Raw genomic sequence first — 21,989 nt, forward strand, 5'->3', positions numbered from 1 at the left:
TGTTAATTGCTGGTATATAGAAACAACTGTTTTTTTGTGTATTTATCTTGTACCCTGCAACTTTGCTGAATTCATTTACCAGCTAGAGTAGCTTTCTTGTGAATTTTTGGGTCTTTCTGTATATAGGAACGTGTCATGTGTGAATAGTGTTACTTCTTTCTCTCCAATTTGGATGCCATCTTAGTCTGTTTTGTGCTGCTGTAACAGTATACCACAAACTGGGTATTTTATAAGGAACAGAAATGTATTGGCTCATAGTTCTGGAGCCTGGGAAGTCCACGACTGAGGGGCTGGCGTCTGGTTTCTTGCTGCATCCTCCCACGGTGGAAGGGCAAAGAAAAGGTGACAGAGAGCAAGAGCTCAATTTTGCAGACTCAAGACCTTTTATAATTGGCATTAATTCGTTCATGAAGTTGGGGCCCTTAAGACCTAAACACCTCCCAACATTACCATACTGGAGATGAAATTTCTAACACAAGCTTTTTGGGGGACACATTAAAATGACAGCAGATGCCTTTTACATTTTTCTTGTCTAATTCCTCTGGTTAGAACTTCCAGTACTATGTTGAATAGCAGTGGGAAGGTAAGCATCCTTGTCTTGTTCCTAATTGAAGGGTGAAGTTTTAGTCTTTTTACCACTATGATGTTAGCTCCAGGTTTGTCATAAATGCCTTTTATTATGTTGAGGAAGTTCTTCTATTCCTAGTTTACTGAGAGTTTTGCTTTTAATCAAGAAAGAATGTTAAAGGCCTTTTCTGTATCTATTGAGATAAATCGTGTTATTTCTTCCCTTTTTTCTTTCCTTTTCTTTTGAGACAGGGTCTTGCCATTACACAGGCTGGAGTGTAGTGGTGTGATCATAGCTCACTGCAGTCTGGAACTCGTTGGCTCAAGTGATCCTCCTGCCTCAACCTCCCAAAGTGCTGGAATTACAAGTGCGAGCATCACACCCAGCCTCAAATTACAATTTTTTAAAAGCTGAAGAAAAAACCCATAAATATCACAAAATCCAGAAAAATTACTTATTGGTATCAATACTGAGAGCTCTATGATACATTTTTTGGCTGCATACTCTTTGATCACTTTTTCGTAAGACAATGATTATACAATATCACTTTCTATTGGGATAATGAAAAGATAATTCCTGTAACATGGTTGACTCAAATTTGTTTTTTATCATTGAAAAGTTAGAAACATTTCAGCATCTCAACTAATTATTGGTGATTCCATATCTCTTTTTGTTTCTTTTGAGACAGGGTCTCTTTCTGTCACCCAGCCTGGAGTGCAGCGGCACAATCATAGCTCACTGTAACCTTGTACTCCTGGGCTCCAGTGATCCTCCTGCCATAGCCTCCCAGAGGGCTTGGATTATAGGCATGATCCACCATACTTGGCCTGTGGCATTAATTCAGTCTTAAAATCAGGAAGTGTAAGTCCTCCAGTTTTGTTCTTTCTGACAATTTCACTGGCTATCTTCTAGGTCACTTGCATCTCCACACAAATTTTGAATTTTTTTTTTTTTTTTTTTTGAGACAGAGTCTCGCTCTGTGGCCCAGGCTGGAGTGCAGTGGTGCGATCTTGGCTCACTGCAAGCTCCACCTCCCGGGTTCATGCCATTCTCCTGCCTCAGCATCCTGAGTAGCTGGGACTACAGGTGCCCGCCGCCATGCCCTGCTAATTTTTTTGTATTTTGTTTAGTAGGGATGGGGTTTCACTGTCAGCCAGGAGGGTCTCGATCTCCTGACCTCGTGATCCGCCCACCTTGGCCTCCCAAAGTGCTGGGATTACAGGCGTGAGCTACTGCACCAGGCCACAGATTTTAAATTTTTAACCTGTTAATTTATTTCTCTCTGCATTTCTTAGACAGGATCTCGCTATGTAGTGTAGGCCAGTCTTGAACTCTTGGGCTCAAGTGATCCTCCTGCCTTAGCCTCCAGAATAGCTGGGAACAGAACCTGTTAACTTCTTTAAAAAAATACTGAAATTATGATTGGAATTGTGTTAGATCTATGGATCAATTTGGGGAGAACTCACATCTTAACAATATTCCGTCTTCCAATCCATGAACAGACTATATCTCTCAGTTATTTAGTTCTCCATTTCTTTCAGTAATATTGTATAGATTTCAGTGTGCAGGTTTGCACATACTTTGTTAAATGTACAAGCATTCCAATTTATAAGCTATTGTAAGTGAAATAAATTTCATTTATTCATGAATTTGAAATTTCATTTTCCAATTATCCATTGCTAGTATTCACAAATACTGTTTTTTGTATACTGACCTTGTATCCCGTGATCTTGCTCAGCTCACTAGTTCTAGCAGCATTTTCTAGATTCCTTCGGATTCTCTTTATTTATAAATAATCATGTCATTTGCAAAAAGTTTTTTTTTTTTTCTAATTGGAATGGCTTTTATTTCTCTTGCTATAGGACCTCCAGTACAAAGCTGAATATAAGTGCCCTTTCTGGCCAGGCACAGTGGCTCACGCCTGTAATCCCAGCACTTTGCAAGGTGGGTGGATCACAAGGTCAGGACTTCAAGACCAGCCTGGCCAATATGGTGAAACCCCATCTCTACTAAAAATCCAAAAATTAGCTGGGCGTGGTGGTGGGCGCCTGTAGTCCCAGCTACTCAGGAGGCCGAGGCAGGAGAATCACTTGAACCTGGGAGGCGGAGCTTGCAGTGAGCCGAGATGGCGCCACTGCACTCCAGCCTGGGTGACAGAGCGAGACTCAATCTCAAAAAAAAAAAAAAAAAAAAATTGTCCTTTCCCTGTTCCCGATCATAGGAAGAAAACTGTTTGGTCTTTCTCCATTAAGTATTTAATATTAGCTGTGAGTTTTCATAAATGCACTTTATCAAGTTGAAAAGTTCACTTACAGTTCTAATTTGCTGAGTTTTTAATCATAAATGGTGTATGGATTTAATGTGCTTTTTGATATGATACGGTTTTTCTTTCAGTTTGTTAAAATGGTGAATGAATTATGTAGAGTGATTTTTGAATATTAAACCAACACCGTATTCCTGGGTTAAATCTCACTTGGTCATGACAGTGCATTACCCTTTTTATACCTTAAATTTGATGTATTATTTTGGTAAGGACTTTTCTGTCTAAATTCATAGGTCATATGGGTGTTAGGTTTTTTCTTACTGTCTTCATTTGATTTGGGTATCAGGGTAATTCTGGTCTCATAAAGTGAATTTGCAAATATTCTCTCTCTCTTTCTAAAAGAGTATTTTGTAGGATGGGTATCATTTCTTGCTTAAATGACGGACAGAATTCACTGGTGATGCCATCTGGGACCGGAGTTTTCTTTGTGAGAAGGTTTTCAATTCAGGGAAATTCAGCTTTTCAATTTTGAGGAAGGCTCTTGCAGAAACTTTCCACTGCTGGAAAACCTGCCAGCCATTCATGTCACATGTGCTAACTAGAAGTGAAAAGCAATAATTACTAGATAATAATTACTAGACCTTGGCTGTGAGAAAAGATCCATCAAGATTCCTATCAAGCTGCTATGCAGGTGGCCTAGATAGAATTTTACTTGGATTTCTAATAGTGTGTGACACACACTAGGGAAGCTCTGGTTCCCACCCTCGTGAGTAGCATCTAATAGTGTGTGACACACACTAGGGAAGCTCTGGTCCCCATTCCCGTGAGTAGCCTCTAATAGTGTGTGACACACACTAGGGAAGCTCTGGTCCCCATTCCCGTGAGTAGCCTCTAATAGTGTGTGACACACACTAGGAGAGCTCTGGTTCCCACCCTCGTGAGTAGCATCTAATAGTGTGTGACACACACTAGGGAAGCTCTGGTCCCCATTCCCGTGAGTAGCCTCTAATAGTGTGTGACACACACTAGGAGAGCTCTGGTTCCCACCCTCGTGAGTAGCATCTAATAGTGTGTGACACACACTAGGGAAGCTCTGGTCCCCACTCCCTTGAGTAGCATCTAATAGTGTGTGACACACACTAGGGAAGCTCTGGTCCCCACTCCCTTGAGTAGCATCTAACAGTGTGTGACACACACTAGGGAAGCTCTGGTCCCCACCCCCATGAGTAGCAAGTTCCCAGGTTCTTCATTTTTATTCCCTCTGCACAAATATGTTTCCCTCAGCAGATACTAATTCCTGAAGCTGGTACCGTTTCTTGTTTCTGGAGCCCCAGCACCCAGCTCAGTGCTAGGCACACTGCAGGCATTCAAATGTTTGCCAAGGTAAACACAGTGATAAACGCTGTTGCTCATGGTTCTGCACTGATCTCAGGGGAATAGACAAAAAGGTGGGTTTGGGAGCAACTCTTCTTTGACCAGGGAGAAGAGAACAGGTGCCTATTGCTTACCGTAGCTTTTCTCTCAGTAGCCTAAACCCAGGGAGATTTAAATAGTACAAAAATTCCTTAAGGAAATTTCTAACTCACTGTAGCTTATATAGGGTTAGGACAGGAGGCTCAATAAATGTTTATCTTTGAAGTTGTTAAAACAGCAGATGGCACTAGAATTTGTGCCATAAATCCTCGAATCACTCTTACTCTTTTTGAAGATAGAGGCAACATGACAGTATAGAAACTATGATGGATTTGGGAGTTGTAAGATCTAGATTTGAGGGATGTGTATTTACTAATCTCAGCATCAAATGAAAAAATGTGTAAACACCACACACACTGCACAAAATTGTACACAACAGTGAGCCCAAACAAACGGACAGTTATGCAGGTCATGTCAGCAGAAAGGGAAAAATTCAGCCTCTCTTTGGATTGGGAGTAAATGCCACAAGGCCACCTTCTGCAAAACAGGTGAACAGCTAAAGATTTCTGTGTCCTTTCCCACCTTTCTCCGTCCCTGCCACTCCTACCCCATATCCTCCCGGCACTCCAGCAAAACCCAATTCACCTATGCCCTTCAAAATAAGGCCCCTGGGCTGGGTGCGGTGGCTCACGCCGGTAATACCAGCACTTTGGGAGGCTGAGGCGGTCGATCACCTGAGGTTAGGAGTTGAGACCAGCCTGGCCAACGAAACCCCCATCCCTACAAAAAATACAAAAATCAGCCGGGCGTGGTGGCGCATGTCTGTAATCCTGGCTACTTGGGAGGCTGAGGCACGAGAATCACTTGAACCTGTGAGGCAGACGTTGCAGTTGGCAGTGACTGCACCACTGCACTCAAGCCTGGGCGACAGGGCGAAAAAACAAAACAAAACAAAACAAAAAAACAAAATAAGGCCCCCTTCAAATCTTAAATCCTCCAGAAGATTTTTATTTTTAAATCTAAAAGAATGAATGTTTAGAATAATTTTCAGCTACTGTCAGGCAGATGGGGGAGGTATTTTAAAGCAGAAGAGCCTTTACTTAAGGACCTATTAGTCTTCCCAAAATAGATGACTATCTACTTGTAGGGCCAGATCAACTTCTGAAATCAAACGTTCACTTGGAAGCAGTTTTTTCTCAGCACCCAAGGGTTCAAATAAACTCTCTGAGACACTTTGTTGGTATAGATTTTAAATTACAAGCTTGATTTGATACCCTCAAATACAGTTCTTAAGGAAGATTAGTTACAAATAGTTGTCAGTACTTTCAAATGACAGAAAAAATTACATTTTAGTAAAACTGGATGAATTTTTCATGTGTGAAATAACAATCCTTTCACCACCAGGTGGAATTACTCCAGTTCATGCAATAAATAACTATGACATTTTTTAAAATTGCCCTAATTTTTCTAGTTGCGATTTCATGCCTATTTTAAGTCAAAACATCGTTATGTTCCCGAGCTCACCTCACCCTCCCTGGGAAGTGGCGAGGACACCCATGGTTTCTCTGAGACACCACTGGGTCCCTGATTAGCAAGCTATTGTCTCAGTGCTTTCCTCTTGCTGTGAAGGTCGCCAGATGTTGGGTTCAGAGGAAGTGGCTCTGGCTGCCTATGGGCAAATATTACACCAGAGGTTATATAGGATAGAGACCCAAGAGGTGAACAGGAGGGAAGTTTTACCTTATTTTGACATAAAATTGGCAAAAATAAGCATCACCAAATTTCTGTAACTAGAAATTGAGGATAAAACAGAAGAGGTTTGTCTATGATGAGGATGTCCATCACAGTAGAACTTGTGAACAGCTTTTATAGAACCACTTAATATAGTACCGTCAACATTTTACATATTTTACATACAATTTGAATACAAATTCTTAAAATTTATAATAGAACATTAAAATAATCTTCTAATAAAATCAGCCTTAAGTATAAGGAATCTAAATTTCATTATCTTGTACATTTCTAAATAAATATCTTTGATCTATAACCCTTGAAAATATTACAGTTTATGGTGACATGATAGAGACAAGTCAAACAGTATTATAAGTGAAAATGAAACATCAATTTAAAATAAACAAGTGTAAAAACAGGCTGAACCGAAATTATAGAAAATCAAAACACTAAGTACACAGTAATTAAATATCTAGCATTGGAATAACCAAATGCATGCGCAGTAACACACTTTCAACTTATATAAAAAGCCCTTTAAGATTCACATAATCTAAATAAATAAGCAGAAACACAAAGGGAGGTACTGTGCCAGCCAGTAACAACTAGAAAGTAAGTTCTCCCTTTTTTTTTCAAATGATCCTAACAGAAAACAGGAAATAATGATCACTTGCTAAAAAACTATAATTCATGTTTTTTATTTATTTTTATTTTTTTTAATGCTGCCTGATAAAGTCAAAGCAAGGCTTCCTAAATGTTAGACCACTACACCTTAGAAAAGGAAAGGCCACCTAATGGACAGATTTAAACAAAAATCAGACATTTGTCTATGGAAGGTATGATTGAATTTTCGCGTAATGACACCGCAATAGGATCTAAATCAAGCCCACAACAAGAATGCACATTCAAGCATCTGAATGCATGATCTGTTAATACTGAATTCTACATGGTGATTTCACTCACCAAAGTACTGGTTTATTTTACATAAGACCAGGATTAAAACACCTACAGCAGGAACTGTATCTTACTTAAGTTTGCATTCTGATTCTCGGAATCTCAGAACATAATAGGTGTAAGCGTTTGCCAAACTGAGTCCAGCATTCATGATTTCAGGAAGCTTTGCATCTGTGACAAAACTGTTGCCTGAGACTCAGGGGAGCTTTTTCTTTTGTCTCTAGGCCTGTGATTAATTTCTGGCTATAATCAAGTTAATTGACACAGATCTGTCACAGTTTCTCGCTTCAGGGTCAAGAGTTCTAGAATTCATCTATTCCACAGTTAAGCCTTCTCCAAAGATCTGTGCCTGCACATCATCATCAAGTTAAAAGAAGAAAGATCATCTTTGTGATGTTGGGTATTTTCTTATGGTAACTGCCGGAAGCACATGTGCACGCACGCACACACGCGAACACACAATCATTTCATAAGTGGAGAACAGAATTGAAATAATACGCAAAGCCTAAATTACACAGCTCCCAAGTTAACTAAAAAATGACACTGAAACCGTAAGGTAACTCCTTTTGATTACACACAAACTTATTGCGTGATGGCTGAAAGCAACTTCTATGAACCAACAAGTGTAAACCAAGAGTGTTCTTTCACCATTAGCTTGACAAGGTAGCTAAAAATAGTGTGGTTAAGACTACTCTGTTTAATTCTGCTCAGTGTACCTCATGACATTAGGAGGCAGTGAGGAGGAGATGGATATGCTCTCCAAAGATCATTCCTTCCATCCACAATGCTTAGATCGATATTTGCCTCATTGTGTGGATTATTCTAACAGAGTTCCTCCGGATTGCCACTTAAAGTTGCTATTTCTGATGTCCTTGGTTCCTAACAGAGGGGAAGGGGGAATGTTACAGAATTCCTGAAATAGAAACTGTTGAGAAAGTTTCACGCCTTTCATTCTGACTGCCAGCGTGTCTGTCTCTGGAATGCCGCTAGGAGAGGTAGATCCAGTGCTTCAGCTCTGCCATTCCCTGCAGTAACTTAGTGTAATAGAAGTCCATGTTGTCTGCAAAGTCTGTACAAACAGGTGACTCCATGTCACCAAAAGTGCAGTATAATGCAGTTCCTCCAACACTAAGGAAAACCGTTGCTATGCACAGCAAGATCAGCAAAATACATGAGCCACCTCCAACTTCATCTGCAAACATGAGAAAGAGTGAGGTTACATTGTCACCAAAATGGAAATCTTAGCATCTACTGTCTTTTCACTAATTAAGATAACTACACATTTCTACTGTTGGTCCTCTATGGATAGGAAGTATTGACAGAAAACTCATGCTCCTAATGACTCTCCAAAGACATTAAATACCTATTAAATACCAAGAAGATTCAGACTTGTGGAGCTGTACATGCTAAAATTAAAACTAGCTCATTTATACAATGGACAGAATCACTCCATGAGAAGAAGAAAAACAGCTCATGTGCTCATAGCATGCATTAATTAATTAATTAATTTTTGTTTGTTTTTTAGAGACAAGGTCTCACTTTGTCACCCTGGCTGAAGTGCAGTGGCAAAATCTTGGCTCACTGCAGCCTCGACACCTGGGCTCAAGTAGTCCTCCTGCCTCAGCCTCCTGAGCAGCTAGGACTACAGGCCTGTGCCACCATGCCTGTCTATTTATTTTTTATTTTTTTGGTAGAGATGGGGTCTCACTATGCTGCAGAGGGTGGTCTTGAACTCCTGACCTCAAGTTATCTTCATGTCATGGCCTCTCAAAGTACTGGGATTACAGGTGTGAGCCAGCATGCCCACCCTGACAGCATTATTTGACAGTACACATTACAGCCTTGCTGTTCGAACACCTTTGGGGTTCACATTATGGGACTACCTGAGAGCAAAGTCGACTTAATATTAAACAATACAAATGTCTTTGGGTGGGATCTCTTTTGCATCTTTCTATATTGAAGAAAACAATCATTCTTTGGTTGAAAAATATCTTAATTATTCACGATTAAAAATTTTTTTTTTAAATTTCAAAAAGACCAAAAAATCTTCTGATCTGCAGCATGATTAAGGTATAGGGATGCCTTTTTGGAAGGTAATTTGGCAGTTATCTATTAAAATTTAAAATTAATTTATCCTCCAGATTGGACAATTTTGAGAGTAAAAGACAGCGTTAAGGCCGGATGTGGTGGCTCACGCCTGTAATCCCAGCACTTTGGGAGGCTGAAGCGGGTGAATCACGAGGTCAGGAGGTCGAGACCATCCTGGCTAACTCGGTGAAACCCTGTCTCTACTAAAAATATAAAAAATTAGCCAGGCGTGGTGGCAGGCGCCTATAGTCCCAGCTACTCGGGAGGCTGAGGCAGGAGAATGGTGTGAACCTGGGAGGCGGAGCTTGCAGTGAGCTGAGATCGCACCACTGCACTCCAGCCTGGGCGACAGAGTGAGACTCCACCTCAAAAAAAAAAAAGACAGTGTTAACTGAATGCAATTCCGGGACAACAGGTGTAAACCAGGACGGCCTCAGGCCACCTGGGACATATAGTTTCAACATATCCCAGCAAATCCACCTTTAAGAATTAGGCTACAGTTCTGCACAACAAATATCATATATACAAGCTTGTTCACTGCAGCAGAGTTTGTTATAACAAAAGGTTGGGAATAACTTAGTGGTTCTGGTTACAATGGAACAGTTAAACAATTATGGGACATTTATATAATGGAATATGATGTAATAGAATGAAGTAAATTTAATATGTTCTTTCATTGAAGGATGTCTAAGACTCATGATTTAATTTTTACTTTATTAAACTGATTTTTTTCACAATTAGCATATATTTTTACAAGAAACAAATTTTATAAAACCCAATGCATACCAAATAGACTTTATTTAGAACATTGTACAGTAATACATGAATATATTCTACCTGTAAAAATGCAAACCCAAAAGCATCTTAGAGTCTAAGGGACTATCCGTTTTTCTCCTGCCCAATCATATTCCCTTCCATCCCAGAGGTAAACACTGTTAAATTTGGTGTGTGTCCTTTTACATCAAACACGTATGATTTCAGGACTTACATCAAAATAGGATTAAACAATTGTTTGCTCTGAAATTTACATTTTAAAATAGTTTTTTTTTTTTTTTGAGACAGAGTCTTGCTCTTGTTGCCCAGGCTAGAGTGCAATGGTGTGATCTTGGCTCACTGCAACCTCTGCCTCCTGGGTTCAAGCAATTCTCCCGCCTCAGCCTCCTGAGTAGCTGAGATTACAGGCACCTGCCATCATGCCTGGCTAATTTTTGGATTGTTGTAGAGATGGGGTTTCACCATATTGGCCAGGCTGGTCTCAAACTCCTGACCTCAGGTGATCTGCCTGCCTTGGCCTCCCAAAGTGTTGGGATTACAGGCATAAGCCACCACGCCTGGTCTAAAATAGTTTATACCTATGTATGAAAATATATCTTTTATATAAATGAAGAAATAGGATCATATTAATCATGCTGTATTTTTTTGGACAGTTCAGTCTTTTCGCCTGCTTTTCTTTTTTTTTTTTTAGAGATAGGGTTGTGCTCTGTCACCAGGCCACACTCACTTGCAGCCTCAACCTCCCGGGCTCAAGTGATCCTCCCATCTCAGCCTCCCAAGTAGCTGGGACCACAGGTGCACACATCACCATGCCCTGCTAATTTCTGTATTTTTTGTAGAGATGAGGTCTCGCCATGTTTGCCCAGGCTGGTCTCCAACTCCTGGCCTCAAGTGATCCAGGAGGAAGACTTGGGAGGAGGCTCCCTCAAGTGCTGGGATTACAGGTGTGAGCCACTGCACCCTGCCTTACCTGCTTTTCTTAACATGATTCCTCCCCCCACTTTATCTATGTCAACAACCTAACGTATTTTTCTTCATTATCATATATTCAAATCCAAACATTTAAATATAGCTTAAATATGTAAAAACATCTATGCTGTGTTTTATTTATATGTCCTAGAACTGTCTGAGCTGCACTGTCTGATGTGAGCCACGGGTAGCTGTTGGGCACTTGACATGTAGCTGGTCCAAACTGAGTGGCGATAAACACAGATTCTGAATACTTAGTGTGAAAAAAAGGATGTAAAATATCTCACTAGTAATTTTTTCATATAGATCACATTTTGAAATAATTTTTATGTACTGGGTTAAATAAAATACATTTTTAAAATTCTGGCCAGGTGCGGTGGCTCACGCCTGTAATCCCAGTACTTTGGGAGGCCGACGCAGGCAGATCACCTGAGGTCAGGAGTTCGAGACCAGCCTGGCCAACATGGTGAAACCCCGTCTCTACTAAAAGTACAAAAATTAGCCAGGCATGGTGGAACATGCCTGTAATCCCAGCTACTTGGGAGGCTGAGGCAGAAGAATCGCTTGAACTCGGGAGGCGGAGGTTGCAGCGAGCCAAGATTGCACCACTGCATTCTAGCTGGGCGACAGAGTGAGATCCCGTCTCAAAAAAAAAATAAAATGAAATAAAAAATAAAATTCACCTCACCTGTTTCTTTTCACTTTAACACGACTACAAAATTTAAAATCATATATGTGCCTCACGTTATATTTCCAGTGGATAGCATTGGTTTAGAGGAGGAAGAACTGGCCCTTTTAGGAAGATTTTGGCAGAAGGTGAGGTTTATGAAAATACCGTATAAGTCACAGAGCTTAGGGACACACCAACACAATCAACATTTACATTTAGTTTTATAATTCTCAAAATGAATTTATACACATTATCTGAGATGCTTTTCAATAGGGACAGAAAGGCAGATGTTATTCTCCTTATTTTAAAGATGATGGAACTGAGCCTCCTACAAGGAAGTGACTTAGTTTACGATGAGGTGGCTACAAAGTGAAATGCAGACTGTGAGTTTCAAACCCGGGGTTCCTCCTATTAAGCAACAATTTGGTCAAATTAGTGCAAACAGAAGTGAGCACCGTATCTGGAGAAGCTGTGAGAGTCACAAGCAAGGTGCAGAAGTAAAGTCAGGGGTTAGGACATTATTTCCAAGGCCCCCTAACCAGCTTTCTGATTGTAAAAATGCAGAAACCTCTACTGTTATCACTTATGTCACACCTAGAAAGCATACCTAAATACTCACACTGTTATTTTAACAATGCAGTTGTTTTATGAATATGAGAAGCCTACTGACAGGTTCTGGGCTACCTTTCCGTTTACTCTTATTTACTTAAACCTTAGATAAACATATTTGCAACCACAAAAGGCAGCATTGTTCACTACAAAACTCACCACCTCATGTTAGACCAAGTCAGGGCCTTGAGTTTAAAAGGCCCAGGAGGAAGAAGTCAAACAGCAGCAATGGTGTTAAATTGCTGCTCTTGAGAGACGCTCTTTTCTATCAATGAAGAGGAAATCACTGAAGAGAATATTCATAAATATTTTCCACAATAAAGGAGGAGTATTAATTGCCCACTGAAAAGAAGACAAGCCAGGCATGGTGGCTCATGCCTGTAATCCCAGCATTTTGGGAGGCCGAGGTGGGTGGATCACTTGAAGCCAGGAGTGTGCGACTAGCCTGGCCAACATGGCAAAACCTCATCTCTACAAAAAAAACAAAAAACTAGCCAGGGCCAGGTGCGGTGGCTCATGCCTGTAATCCTAGCACTTTGGGAGGCCGAGGCAGGCAGACCATGAGGTTAGGAGTTTGAGACCAGCCGGACCAACATGGTGAAACCCCCATCTCTACTAAAAATATAAAAATTAGCCGGGCATGGTGGCGCGTGCCTGTAAGCCCAGCTACTCAGGAGGCTGAGGCAGGAGAACTGCTTGAACCTTGGAGGTGGAGGTTGAGGTTGCAGTGATTTGTGTCACTGCACTCCAGCCTGGGTGACAGAGCGAGACTCTGTCCAAAAACAAAAACAAAAACAAAAACAAAAACAAACACACACACACAAAAAAACTAGCCAGGCATAGTGGTGCTCACCTGTAATCCCAGCTACTCAGGAGGCTAAGGCACTAGAATTGCTTGAACCTGGGAGACAGAACTTGCATTGAGCCAAGACTGTGCCACTGCACTCCAGCCTGGGTGACAGAGCAAGACTGTCTTAAAAAAAAAAAAAAAAAAAAGACAAAAATAGCAGACTCACACAAAAAGTACTAAAGGGGGAACTGAAATAAGCTCTCAACATTAACTGTCTATGGAACAGGGAGGCCACAGGTTGAATTTTGCAACTTGCTCACTTATTTAAGCAAGTAAAGATTTAGAAATGATTTAAGATGATAGTTTGATTTTGTATGTTTCTCCCTTAGAAGATAAAGCAACTAAATTGACATATTCTTTTATTTATTTATTTATTTATATTTTTTGAGATGGAGCCTCGCTCTGCTGCCTAGGCTCAAGTGCAGTGGCACGATCTCGGCTCACTGTAACCTGTCTCGCGGGTTCAAGCGATTCTCCTGCTTCAGTCTCCTGAGTAGCTGGGATTACAGGCGCGCACCCCCACACTCGCTAATTTTTCTATTTTTAGTGGAGACAGGGTTTTGTCATGTTGGTCAGGCTTGTCTCGAACTCCTGACTTCAAGTGATCTGCCTGCCTGAGCCTCCTAAAGTGCTGGGATTACAGGTGTGAGCCACCATGCCTGGTGGACATAGTCTTTTACAAATCCTGTTAGTAAACATCACATCATACACAAACTCATCCTGTCAGCAAACACTGAGCGTCTATGCTGGTAACCACAGTCCCAAGCAGTTTACCTTGATCCAAGCTATCGTCTATTTCTTGGAATCTCACTCTTCGCTTAGATGGTTTGTGTTGCATTTGGGCAGGATGATCTCCTACAGTATCATTCCTCTTCTTTAATATTGAGACCAATCCTTCAGTAGGAACAACCTGTCAGAAATTATAAGAACCTATAATTCTTTTATTAAGATGGGGCATCTCTATATGTAGCTATAAAAAGGCTAATTCAACAGATATTTGAATTTTTATTACAGGGGTATCCAATTCCTATAGAAAAAAATAACAATCATCAAAATCTAACAGAATAAAACTTTCACTTCTCTGCAGATGACTGAGAAACACAAAAGTCCAAAACCCTGGTTTCCTTTGTTAACCCCTGAACTCACTCTGGGGACAGGCAGCATGACGTGTTCAGTCGACTGGAAATCAGAACATCTTGCTTTGTAGCTTAACTTCCCTGTTATTGGTAAAATGATCACTTACAGTCCCCTCTTTGCTTCGTCATTAGCACTGGGTTTTGCTTTATAATAAATGCTTATAATCCTCCACTGCTTTTTTCATTCATCAGCAATTTTAAACAAATGAACATATGAAACTTAAAATATATTTAGATACCAAGCTTTTAACATTAAAGTGTTGTCCTCAGTTTCTCTGAGAAACTATGCATTTACTAAATAATGCTCTACTGCTCAAAATATTTTAAGGACTTCTAGAATTTCTCTCAGAGCCAGTTTACTAGGGACATTTTTTTTTTTTTTTTTGAGACAGAGTCTTGCTCTGTTGCCCAGGCTGGAGTGCAGTGGCGTGATGTCGACTCACTGCAACCTCTGCCTCCCGGGTTCATGTCGTTCTCCTGCCTCAGCCTCCCGAGTAGCTGGGTCTACAGGCGCCTGCCACCATGCTCGGCTAATTTTTTGTATTTTCAGTAGAGACAGGGTTTCGCCGAGTTAGCCAGGATGGTCTCGATCTCCTGAGCTAGTGATCTGCCCGCCTTGGCCTCCCAAAGTGCTGGGATTACAGGTGTGAGCCACCGCACCCGGCCTGGGACATATTACTTTCTAGTATGCAGAGGTTGGCAAACTATGGCCCACAGGCCAAAGGCCAGTGCTGCCTAATTTTGTGAATATAATTTAATTGGAACACAGCCGAGCCGATTCATCTGAATACTGTACACGGCTGCTTTTGGGCTACAATGACACTGTGGTTCTAAGAGATCATAAAGCCTAAAACATTAGTAATTTGGCCTTTCCTAGAAAAAGTCTGCTGTCTAATATCTCTTCAGACACCCACCCCACCCCTTTATATGTTGCCTTCTAGCTCTTTCACTTGGGCTGCCTCTCTCCTGCCTATGTTCCACCCCTTTTTAGAAACAAAACCAAAAACCCTCGCCATTTAGGAGCTAACAGACTCCAAGGTGCAGGAAGAAGGAAGAGGAGCAGGTGGGAGAGCCAGGCTGGGAAGCAGGAGGCCTTAACTAAAGGCCCCTGAACAGCAGGGCCAGTCACAGAAGTTAACTTGTTAGTTGCCTGATTGCTACAAGCTGTAGGTGATGACACAGGCAGGCACTGTGGGCCTAACACTGAAGATGTCAGTGACTTGCTGGCATCAGGTCAGTGACTTGCTGGCATCAGTGACTTGCTGGCCTCAGTGACCAAGCTGAGGACGGCCTCTGACGTCATTTATCTAATCAATAGCATAAAACACTATGACTTGCAGTTCCAGCCAGCCATCTTTGATAATGTGCTATGCATAAATATTACAGATTCGATTAGTTCTTTTTATATCTTAGGGCTTTTAGGGCCAAATACCTCAAGATGGTCTTTGACTATGCTTCTCTGAATATGGTCTATAGAAACTATTATCTCAAAAAAAAAAAAAAATCAATAAGCCAACAATATATTCCTTTCTTTTTATAGGAAATAACGTATTTCAGAAGTCCTGTTCTGAGAAAACAAAAGTACTTTAGCGGCCTTGAAATGGTAAAGTACAAATATATGAAGAAAGCAACATCGTCATTAAAGAACTCCTTCACACAACAGAGAAAACAGGTTCTACAAGCACCTTGCTGATACTGGGAGGGAAACAGTCTTCATCAGTTTGTAAAGAGCAAAAGATGGAAAACAAGAATTAATTTTCATGAATACATTACTACTAAAGATGTATCATTGATATTCTTTTAATTTTTAGTACATGTAAAAAAAAGGAGAGGATCTTGAATCTGGCTGTTCTAAAATTTTTTCAAAAATTTTAAAAGGGGGGAGGAAGTTTATTGATTCCTTCACGATCTATTTTCTCCATAAAATACTGTCATACACTTACCAATGGTGAATTCACCTACCACGGGGATTTTCAAGGTGCCGTTTTAACTACTTAGAAAAAACAATCCTATTAAGAATAGTTTTAAAGATGAGCCCCAGAGTTGTGTTACTGTTAATTGATCTTTATGATATGAATTCTGCATCTATAAATTCAAGAAACAGATACAAGCCACAAATCAAAAGACATTGCAAATATGAACAAACATGTTGACAGAGGAAGCGAAGCTCCTGAAATCATCTGCAAAGGCACAGAATGCGCCAGCTGAACCTAGAGCTGGTCCTAGTGCAGCGGCTGTGAGGTCCCTGCCTTAGCTCCTGCTCAGTCTCATCCAGGGAGGGTGATGCTTGGCTCTGGAAGTCACACTGCTAAGGGATACAAGCCTTGTCAGGTGGCCCCACCTTATTTACTATGGGTGGCAATGAACTCTGGCAACTTTTTCCGAATTCTTTTTAAAGATGGGAGAAGCAGAGTATCAGAAATTACAATTGTGTGGGATGGGCTAACATTTTTGACACCCCCTCCCTCACAATACCTTAATTCTTGCTAAAAATCGAACCACGCCTTTTTTTCCTGCCACCAAAACCCTTTTGTTTCAGTAGGGCCTGCCCCAGTGTCTGAAGTGAAGGAGTCTGCTCTTTTCCATCATTTCCTTTCAGTCTTGCTCAGTGATCTTCTCTAGGTCTTTCTGTTGTAACTGTCTTCTGATTCTACAGCCTACAGATGGAGAACAAGGGATGGTGGGCCAAGCTTACGCATAAGAGATGCAGGCCAAGGAGGAACTCTTAGGTGGGAGTGGCAGACAGCATCTAGCCTTTCTATTTTTGCGAGAGTTTTGGGCACAGTTCAGACCTACCTGTAACAGAATTTTTTCTTACCACTTCAGGGCAGTCCAACATAAAAATCTTAAGAAACAAGTTTGGTGGGGTTTTCCTTAGTTTCATGCTTGAAGGGCAAGTAAGACAAAACAAAGTCATGGTCTTGGTTTGGGGTCTCACTCAAAAGACTGACAAGTGTTTCTAAAATAGATTGGGCTGCTGATTTAGGGCACAGAGCAATGTGTTCCCTCCAAACTATTATTTTGTTTTGTTTTTGTCTGTTTTTTTGAGAGAGGGTCGCACTCTGTTGCCCAGGCTGGAGTGCAGTGGCATGCTGACAGCTCGCTGCAGCCTCAACCTCCTAGGCTCAAGCAATCCTCCCACCTTAGCCTCCTGTAGCTGTGACTACAGGCACACGCCACCATGCCTGGCTAATTTTTTTGGCATTCTTTTGTGGAGACAGGGTTTTGCTATATTGCCCAGGCTGGTCTCGAACTCCTGGGCTCAAGCAACCCAAAGTGCCTGGCCTCCCAAAGTGCCAGGATTACAGTTTGTGCCACTGTGCCCGGCCCCAAACTATTCTTAAAAATATTTCCATTTTTTTTTTAAACCATAGTGTCAGTATTAAAAGGTGAAGAGTTTTTAAATCTCAAAAAATAAAGCCTTAAAACTAAATTTAGTTTCCCACTTCAACTGCCAAATTCTTACCCAAACAAATATACCGAGCCCTTCTATTGAGACCAAAAAGAATGTCTGAGTTATAATTAATGTAATTGTTACCGGTGGTGCTCTATGAATAAATGCAGAATTAAAAAAAATTCCATCTGGCCCAGTCTTCTGTATTTGCAAATAAATAGTTCTTCCCACACTTCCCCTCAAATATCAGTGACCACCTTAAATAGCATTTTCAGAATGAACTAGTTGTGAAAACAAAATTATTCTGCAACTCTTCTGGAATAGTGAATCCTAATGTGACAAGGAAAACATTCAGAGACACACTGCTGTTGGAAGTGCCTCCTCACAAAATTAAAGAAGAAAATAGATACCAAGTCACGTTCGTTTAATGATATAGGTTTTACTCAGTTCAGAACCTCTAGGTTGGTCAATTCTGAACAAGAACACACAGTTGGCTTCCAACTGATTTGAGAATTAACATTCATAAATCATATTATTATAGTATATGACAAATAACTGAAGTGCCAGCAATTTCACTATAGTGGCACATGTCAAACTGACCACTACTATTCCTAACTACACAAACAAGTGATATTCTCTGCCTGCTTCTTTAGTGTTGGGTTCCATAATAACAACTATAATTTAGTAAATGTGTACATTTTATGTAACGATATTTACATAATATATCATATTTAATTTTCACAACTCTCTTTTAGAAGCCTTATCAGCCCCATTTTGCAGATGAAGAGGCCAAGCTTCAACGGTTTGAGTAACTTGCTTAAGCTTGAGCTGGTAGAGTTTGAAAACAAACTCAGTATCAAACCTCTTACCGGTTCCTTAATGTGAAAATATCTTGTTTTCTATGACTATTAAAATGTTGCTTTATGCCATGTGCTATAATATATATTACAATTAAAACAAGATTAATAGAACTTTCAAATAAGACTCTAGCAAAAATTCTTATCTTACACATCACCTCATTTATGAGATACTTAAACTAACGGCCAAATTTGTCCATCTAGAGACACAGGGGAAGAGGAGATTAGATGAAGGATCTTTGTGTCATTTGATTAATCTGGAAGTAGACTAATGTCATGGCTCCTTCTATGGCAAATTGATAAAAACATGTCACAGCTGGGCCAGGGAGTACCAGCTGTAAGCAGCAGCCATTTTCCAGAAAGAACACGGCGGTCACCTCAGACCCACAGCACTGCATCTTAGAACACTGCAATACAGGGAGAAGGCAAACAAGGGGAAAAACGCATTATGATGAAGTACATCAATGTCGAATCTTTAAAAGATTCACTTAAAAAGGAAAAAGCCTTTAAAAAAATAACAAGAGTTTTACAATGTGTTTAAGTTTCTAGGTTAGGCATTACCTCATGTTTCTGTAATTTGTTTTGCTTGCTTAAGGGGACAATTTAATAAGTACAAAATAGAAAAAGAAATGAGAATGCCAAGATATGATCCCATTTTTAAGCCCCAGAAAATTGTTTAAATAGCTGCCAGTTCAGTTACTTTAAATCCCCTCACCTTGCTGAAATTCTTTAATAGTTCTTCCAGTATCCAAAACTATATTTTTGTTTTTATGTTAACTTATTATGTGTCTCTCCCTCTAGAAAGTAAGCTTTATGAGAGCAGGGACTTGATCTGTGTTCAGCGCCGTCTTCCTAGTTTCTATAATATAGTAGGTGCTCACCAAATATGCCAAAGAATAAAAAAAATACAGATAAGCAATTTACATATAGATAGCACCTAGGAAATACTTAAGTAATGTAGCTTTTTCATTGAAAATAATCAAAACCAAATCTATTATTAAAGGATATTTATTTTTATAAGTGAACTAAGAAAAAAAAGCCTTACTGTGTATAGTGGCTGTTATTTACAACAGCCTGTATTAGCTTTGCAGAGAATATAAAGATGTATTTAACAGAATCCCTATCTTTAAGGAATTTGCAGTTTGATGTAGAAGACAGTATGTGTGCATCTTATGATAACAGAGGGAGATTACAGCTAGACGGGACTTTGGGAAGAGTGATGTTCCAGCCTCGACCTCATTTGAAGTTCTGAGGAATTGTTTGAAAGAAACAAACTTCTGGACTCCGGTGATCAGGGAATCATGGCATCAGCTAGCACTTACTGAGTGCTGGCCATGAGCTAGGCACTGCTTGGTACTTTCCATGCTAAAAAGCCATGACCTAGATGTTGAGGGCTGGGAAGAAATAGGCATGTGGAAAGAAGGTTGCTCACCTCAGGGTAGAGCTGACATACACAGAGGGAAAAGAGCAAAGGTGACAACATGCAAGGTGTATCCGGGAGGTGGCGAGGGGGCCAGTCTGACTACAGTACAGTCTGAGACCCCAGGACAGAAGATGACGTTGGGGAGGCAGAGTGGGCCAGATGACAGGAGTCCTGAATGTCGAGTAGCACAGCCTTTATCCTGCAGCTAAAGAGAGCCGTGGGAAAGGAATGATAGTGTAAGTGTTTCATAGCAGGAGTTTAAACTCACAGTCTGTGTGTTCGATCAAGAACCCTCAGCTGTGGTTGGTTTAATCTGTGGAGTTTAAAAAAGCTGAATACTTCTGGACAAGGCGTGGAAGCCTTCTTCCTATCACTCTACAGCTAACTCATTTCATTGACTTCTAATACCCGGCTGGCTCCTTGGGTACCAGTTTGAGACCCCAAGTTTATAGAGTGCTAACATAAGACCCATTTGGAGGGGAGAAGATGAAACAAGGGACAGGGAAACTTATTAAGTGACTACTGAAAAGTCCAGGAAGAGGCAGTACAAATATAAATTAAAAGAGTGATTAAAAAGGAAAAGAAAAAGAGCTTTGTGCAAGAGACATCGCTATCAAGAGAAGCATTAATTAGAAAATGTAGAAGTCAGGATAAAAACAAAAGGCAAGGACAAGACCATTTGGAAAACAGGTAATTCCTGGGTTTTCCTTTGGGGGCTCTTTAGATAGCTACATAAATTCTGGGCCAACCATTGTTCCTAAAACCTCTTACATTATTGGAAGACTGCATTTCTTCTATTGTAAGGAGGCTGGACTTCCCCTGCTTCTCTCAAAAGGGCCATTCTGGGCAGAACAACCATGATTGCAGTTTCTAAGACCCTCTTTTGTTCTTGATCCATAGAGCAGCTACCAACGTGATTTCATAAGCGACTACCGCTTAGTGCTAGCCTCCATCTTCACTTGGCAAGAGAATCCCACAGCAGCTAGTCGTAAAGTAACCTCCCTGATTCCAGCGATCTAGCCAAGAAGTAACTACCTCACTTAATAGGCAACAGGGAAGAAAACTCACAGCTTCGATTAGATAGCTTCTCTAAAGGCAAACCCAGGAGCAATCTGGGTTGTCATTTTTCTCGCCACTAGACACTGTGACCTTATGTCCTCCCCTGTATTTTGCTTCAAGTGATACAAGCAGGTCTGAAAACATTTAAGTAAATGTTGCTAATCTAGACAGAGGGCAAGGAACATGAGTTGCTCTCTCCCAGATTAAAAGCTTTCTTTTTTTTTTTTGAGACAGAGTCTCACTCTGTCGCCCAGGCTGGAGTGCAGTGGCGCCATCTCGGCTCACTGCAAGCTCCGCCTCCCGGGTTCACGCATTCTCCTGCCTCAGCCTCCCGAGTAGCTGGGACTACAGGCGCCGCCACCACGCCCGGCTAATTTTTTGTATTTTTAGTAGAGACGGGGTTCACCGTGTTAGCCAGGATGGTCTCCATCTCCTGACCTTGTGATCTGCCCGCCTTGGCCTCCCAAAGTGCTGGGATTACAGGTGTGAGCCACCGTGCCCAGCCGATTAAAAGCTTTCTAAAGACCCAAGCAGTAACACAGGGCTTCTTCCTCAGATTTTAGAAATAATCAAATTATTTCTAAAAACAAAAATCACTTGAATCTGAAACACTTAATATAGTTTTCTGAACATATGACATTTCTGCAAGCAGATTATAAATGTAGATGTTAATGAAGAAAAATGAATGGTTTATCTCCACACAGCATATCATGTTGCTAAAATCTGCTCCCAAGGGGACCTCTGAATTACATACTATGATTATTTTCAATGTTCAAAAATAGATTAACTTTCGTAAAATGTATCCAACATTCAATTTCAACCTCACTTGTTCAGAAAACAGCTACCTCATCTCTATGTGTGTAACAGTCTGTAGAAGCTGAGTGTGCACCCCGTGGGTCATCCTGCCACTTTGAGTTTGCATGGCACATTTTGTTCAAGTTTTGATGCTAGGAGCTCCCTCTGAGTCTCAGGCTACAGGAGGAACAGCTGAAGAGTTTAAAGAGAAGATAATGCAACTCTTCTAGGTTCCAGAACCAAGCAAACACATAATTTATTTCCATGATCAGGTTCCTGAGTAAAGGGGGTTTGAGTTCTGACATTAAAATCATCACGTCAGTGTATGGGTATTACAATACAATTTCATCCTTTGCCAAAAACTATGGTATGTTCAAATTCAGCAAAAAGACAACACACTTGGTGCCAGACAACTGTTAGATTGCAGGCTTCATCTGCA

At 40.7% G+C, this 21,989-nt stretch overlaps 1 protein-coding gene across 3 annotated transcripts in view; it reads right to left on the reverse strand.

Annotated features, from left to right (window-relative positions):
• Positions 1 to 5,477: 5,477 nt before the first annotated feature.
• Positions 5,478 to 21,989, reverse strand: part of CNST (consortin, connexin sorting protein) — a 117,383-nt gene continuing 100,871 nt past the window's right edge. For all 3 annotated transcript variants that reach the window (XM_024248621.3, XM_054549907.2, XM_024248622.2), the window contains 2 exons: positions 13,661 to 13,796; positions 5,478 to 8,118 (listed from right to left, as the gene is read on the reverse strand). In XM_024248621.3, coding sequence (XP_024104389.2) covers positions 7,913 to 8,118; positions 13,661 to 13,796 — 342 coding nt within the window. In that variant the 3' untranslated portion in view covers positions 5,478 to 7,912. The remainder of the gene's footprint in view (positions 8,119 to 13,660; positions 13,797 to 21,989) is intronic.

This window comes from Pongo abelii, chromosome 1, assembly GCF_028885655.2.
Source record: "Pongo abelii isolate AG06213 chromosome 1, NHGRI_mPonAbe1-v2.0_pri, whole genome shotgun sequence".
NCBI lineage: Eukaryota > Metazoa > Chordata > Mammalia > Primates > Hominidae > Pongo > Pongo abelii.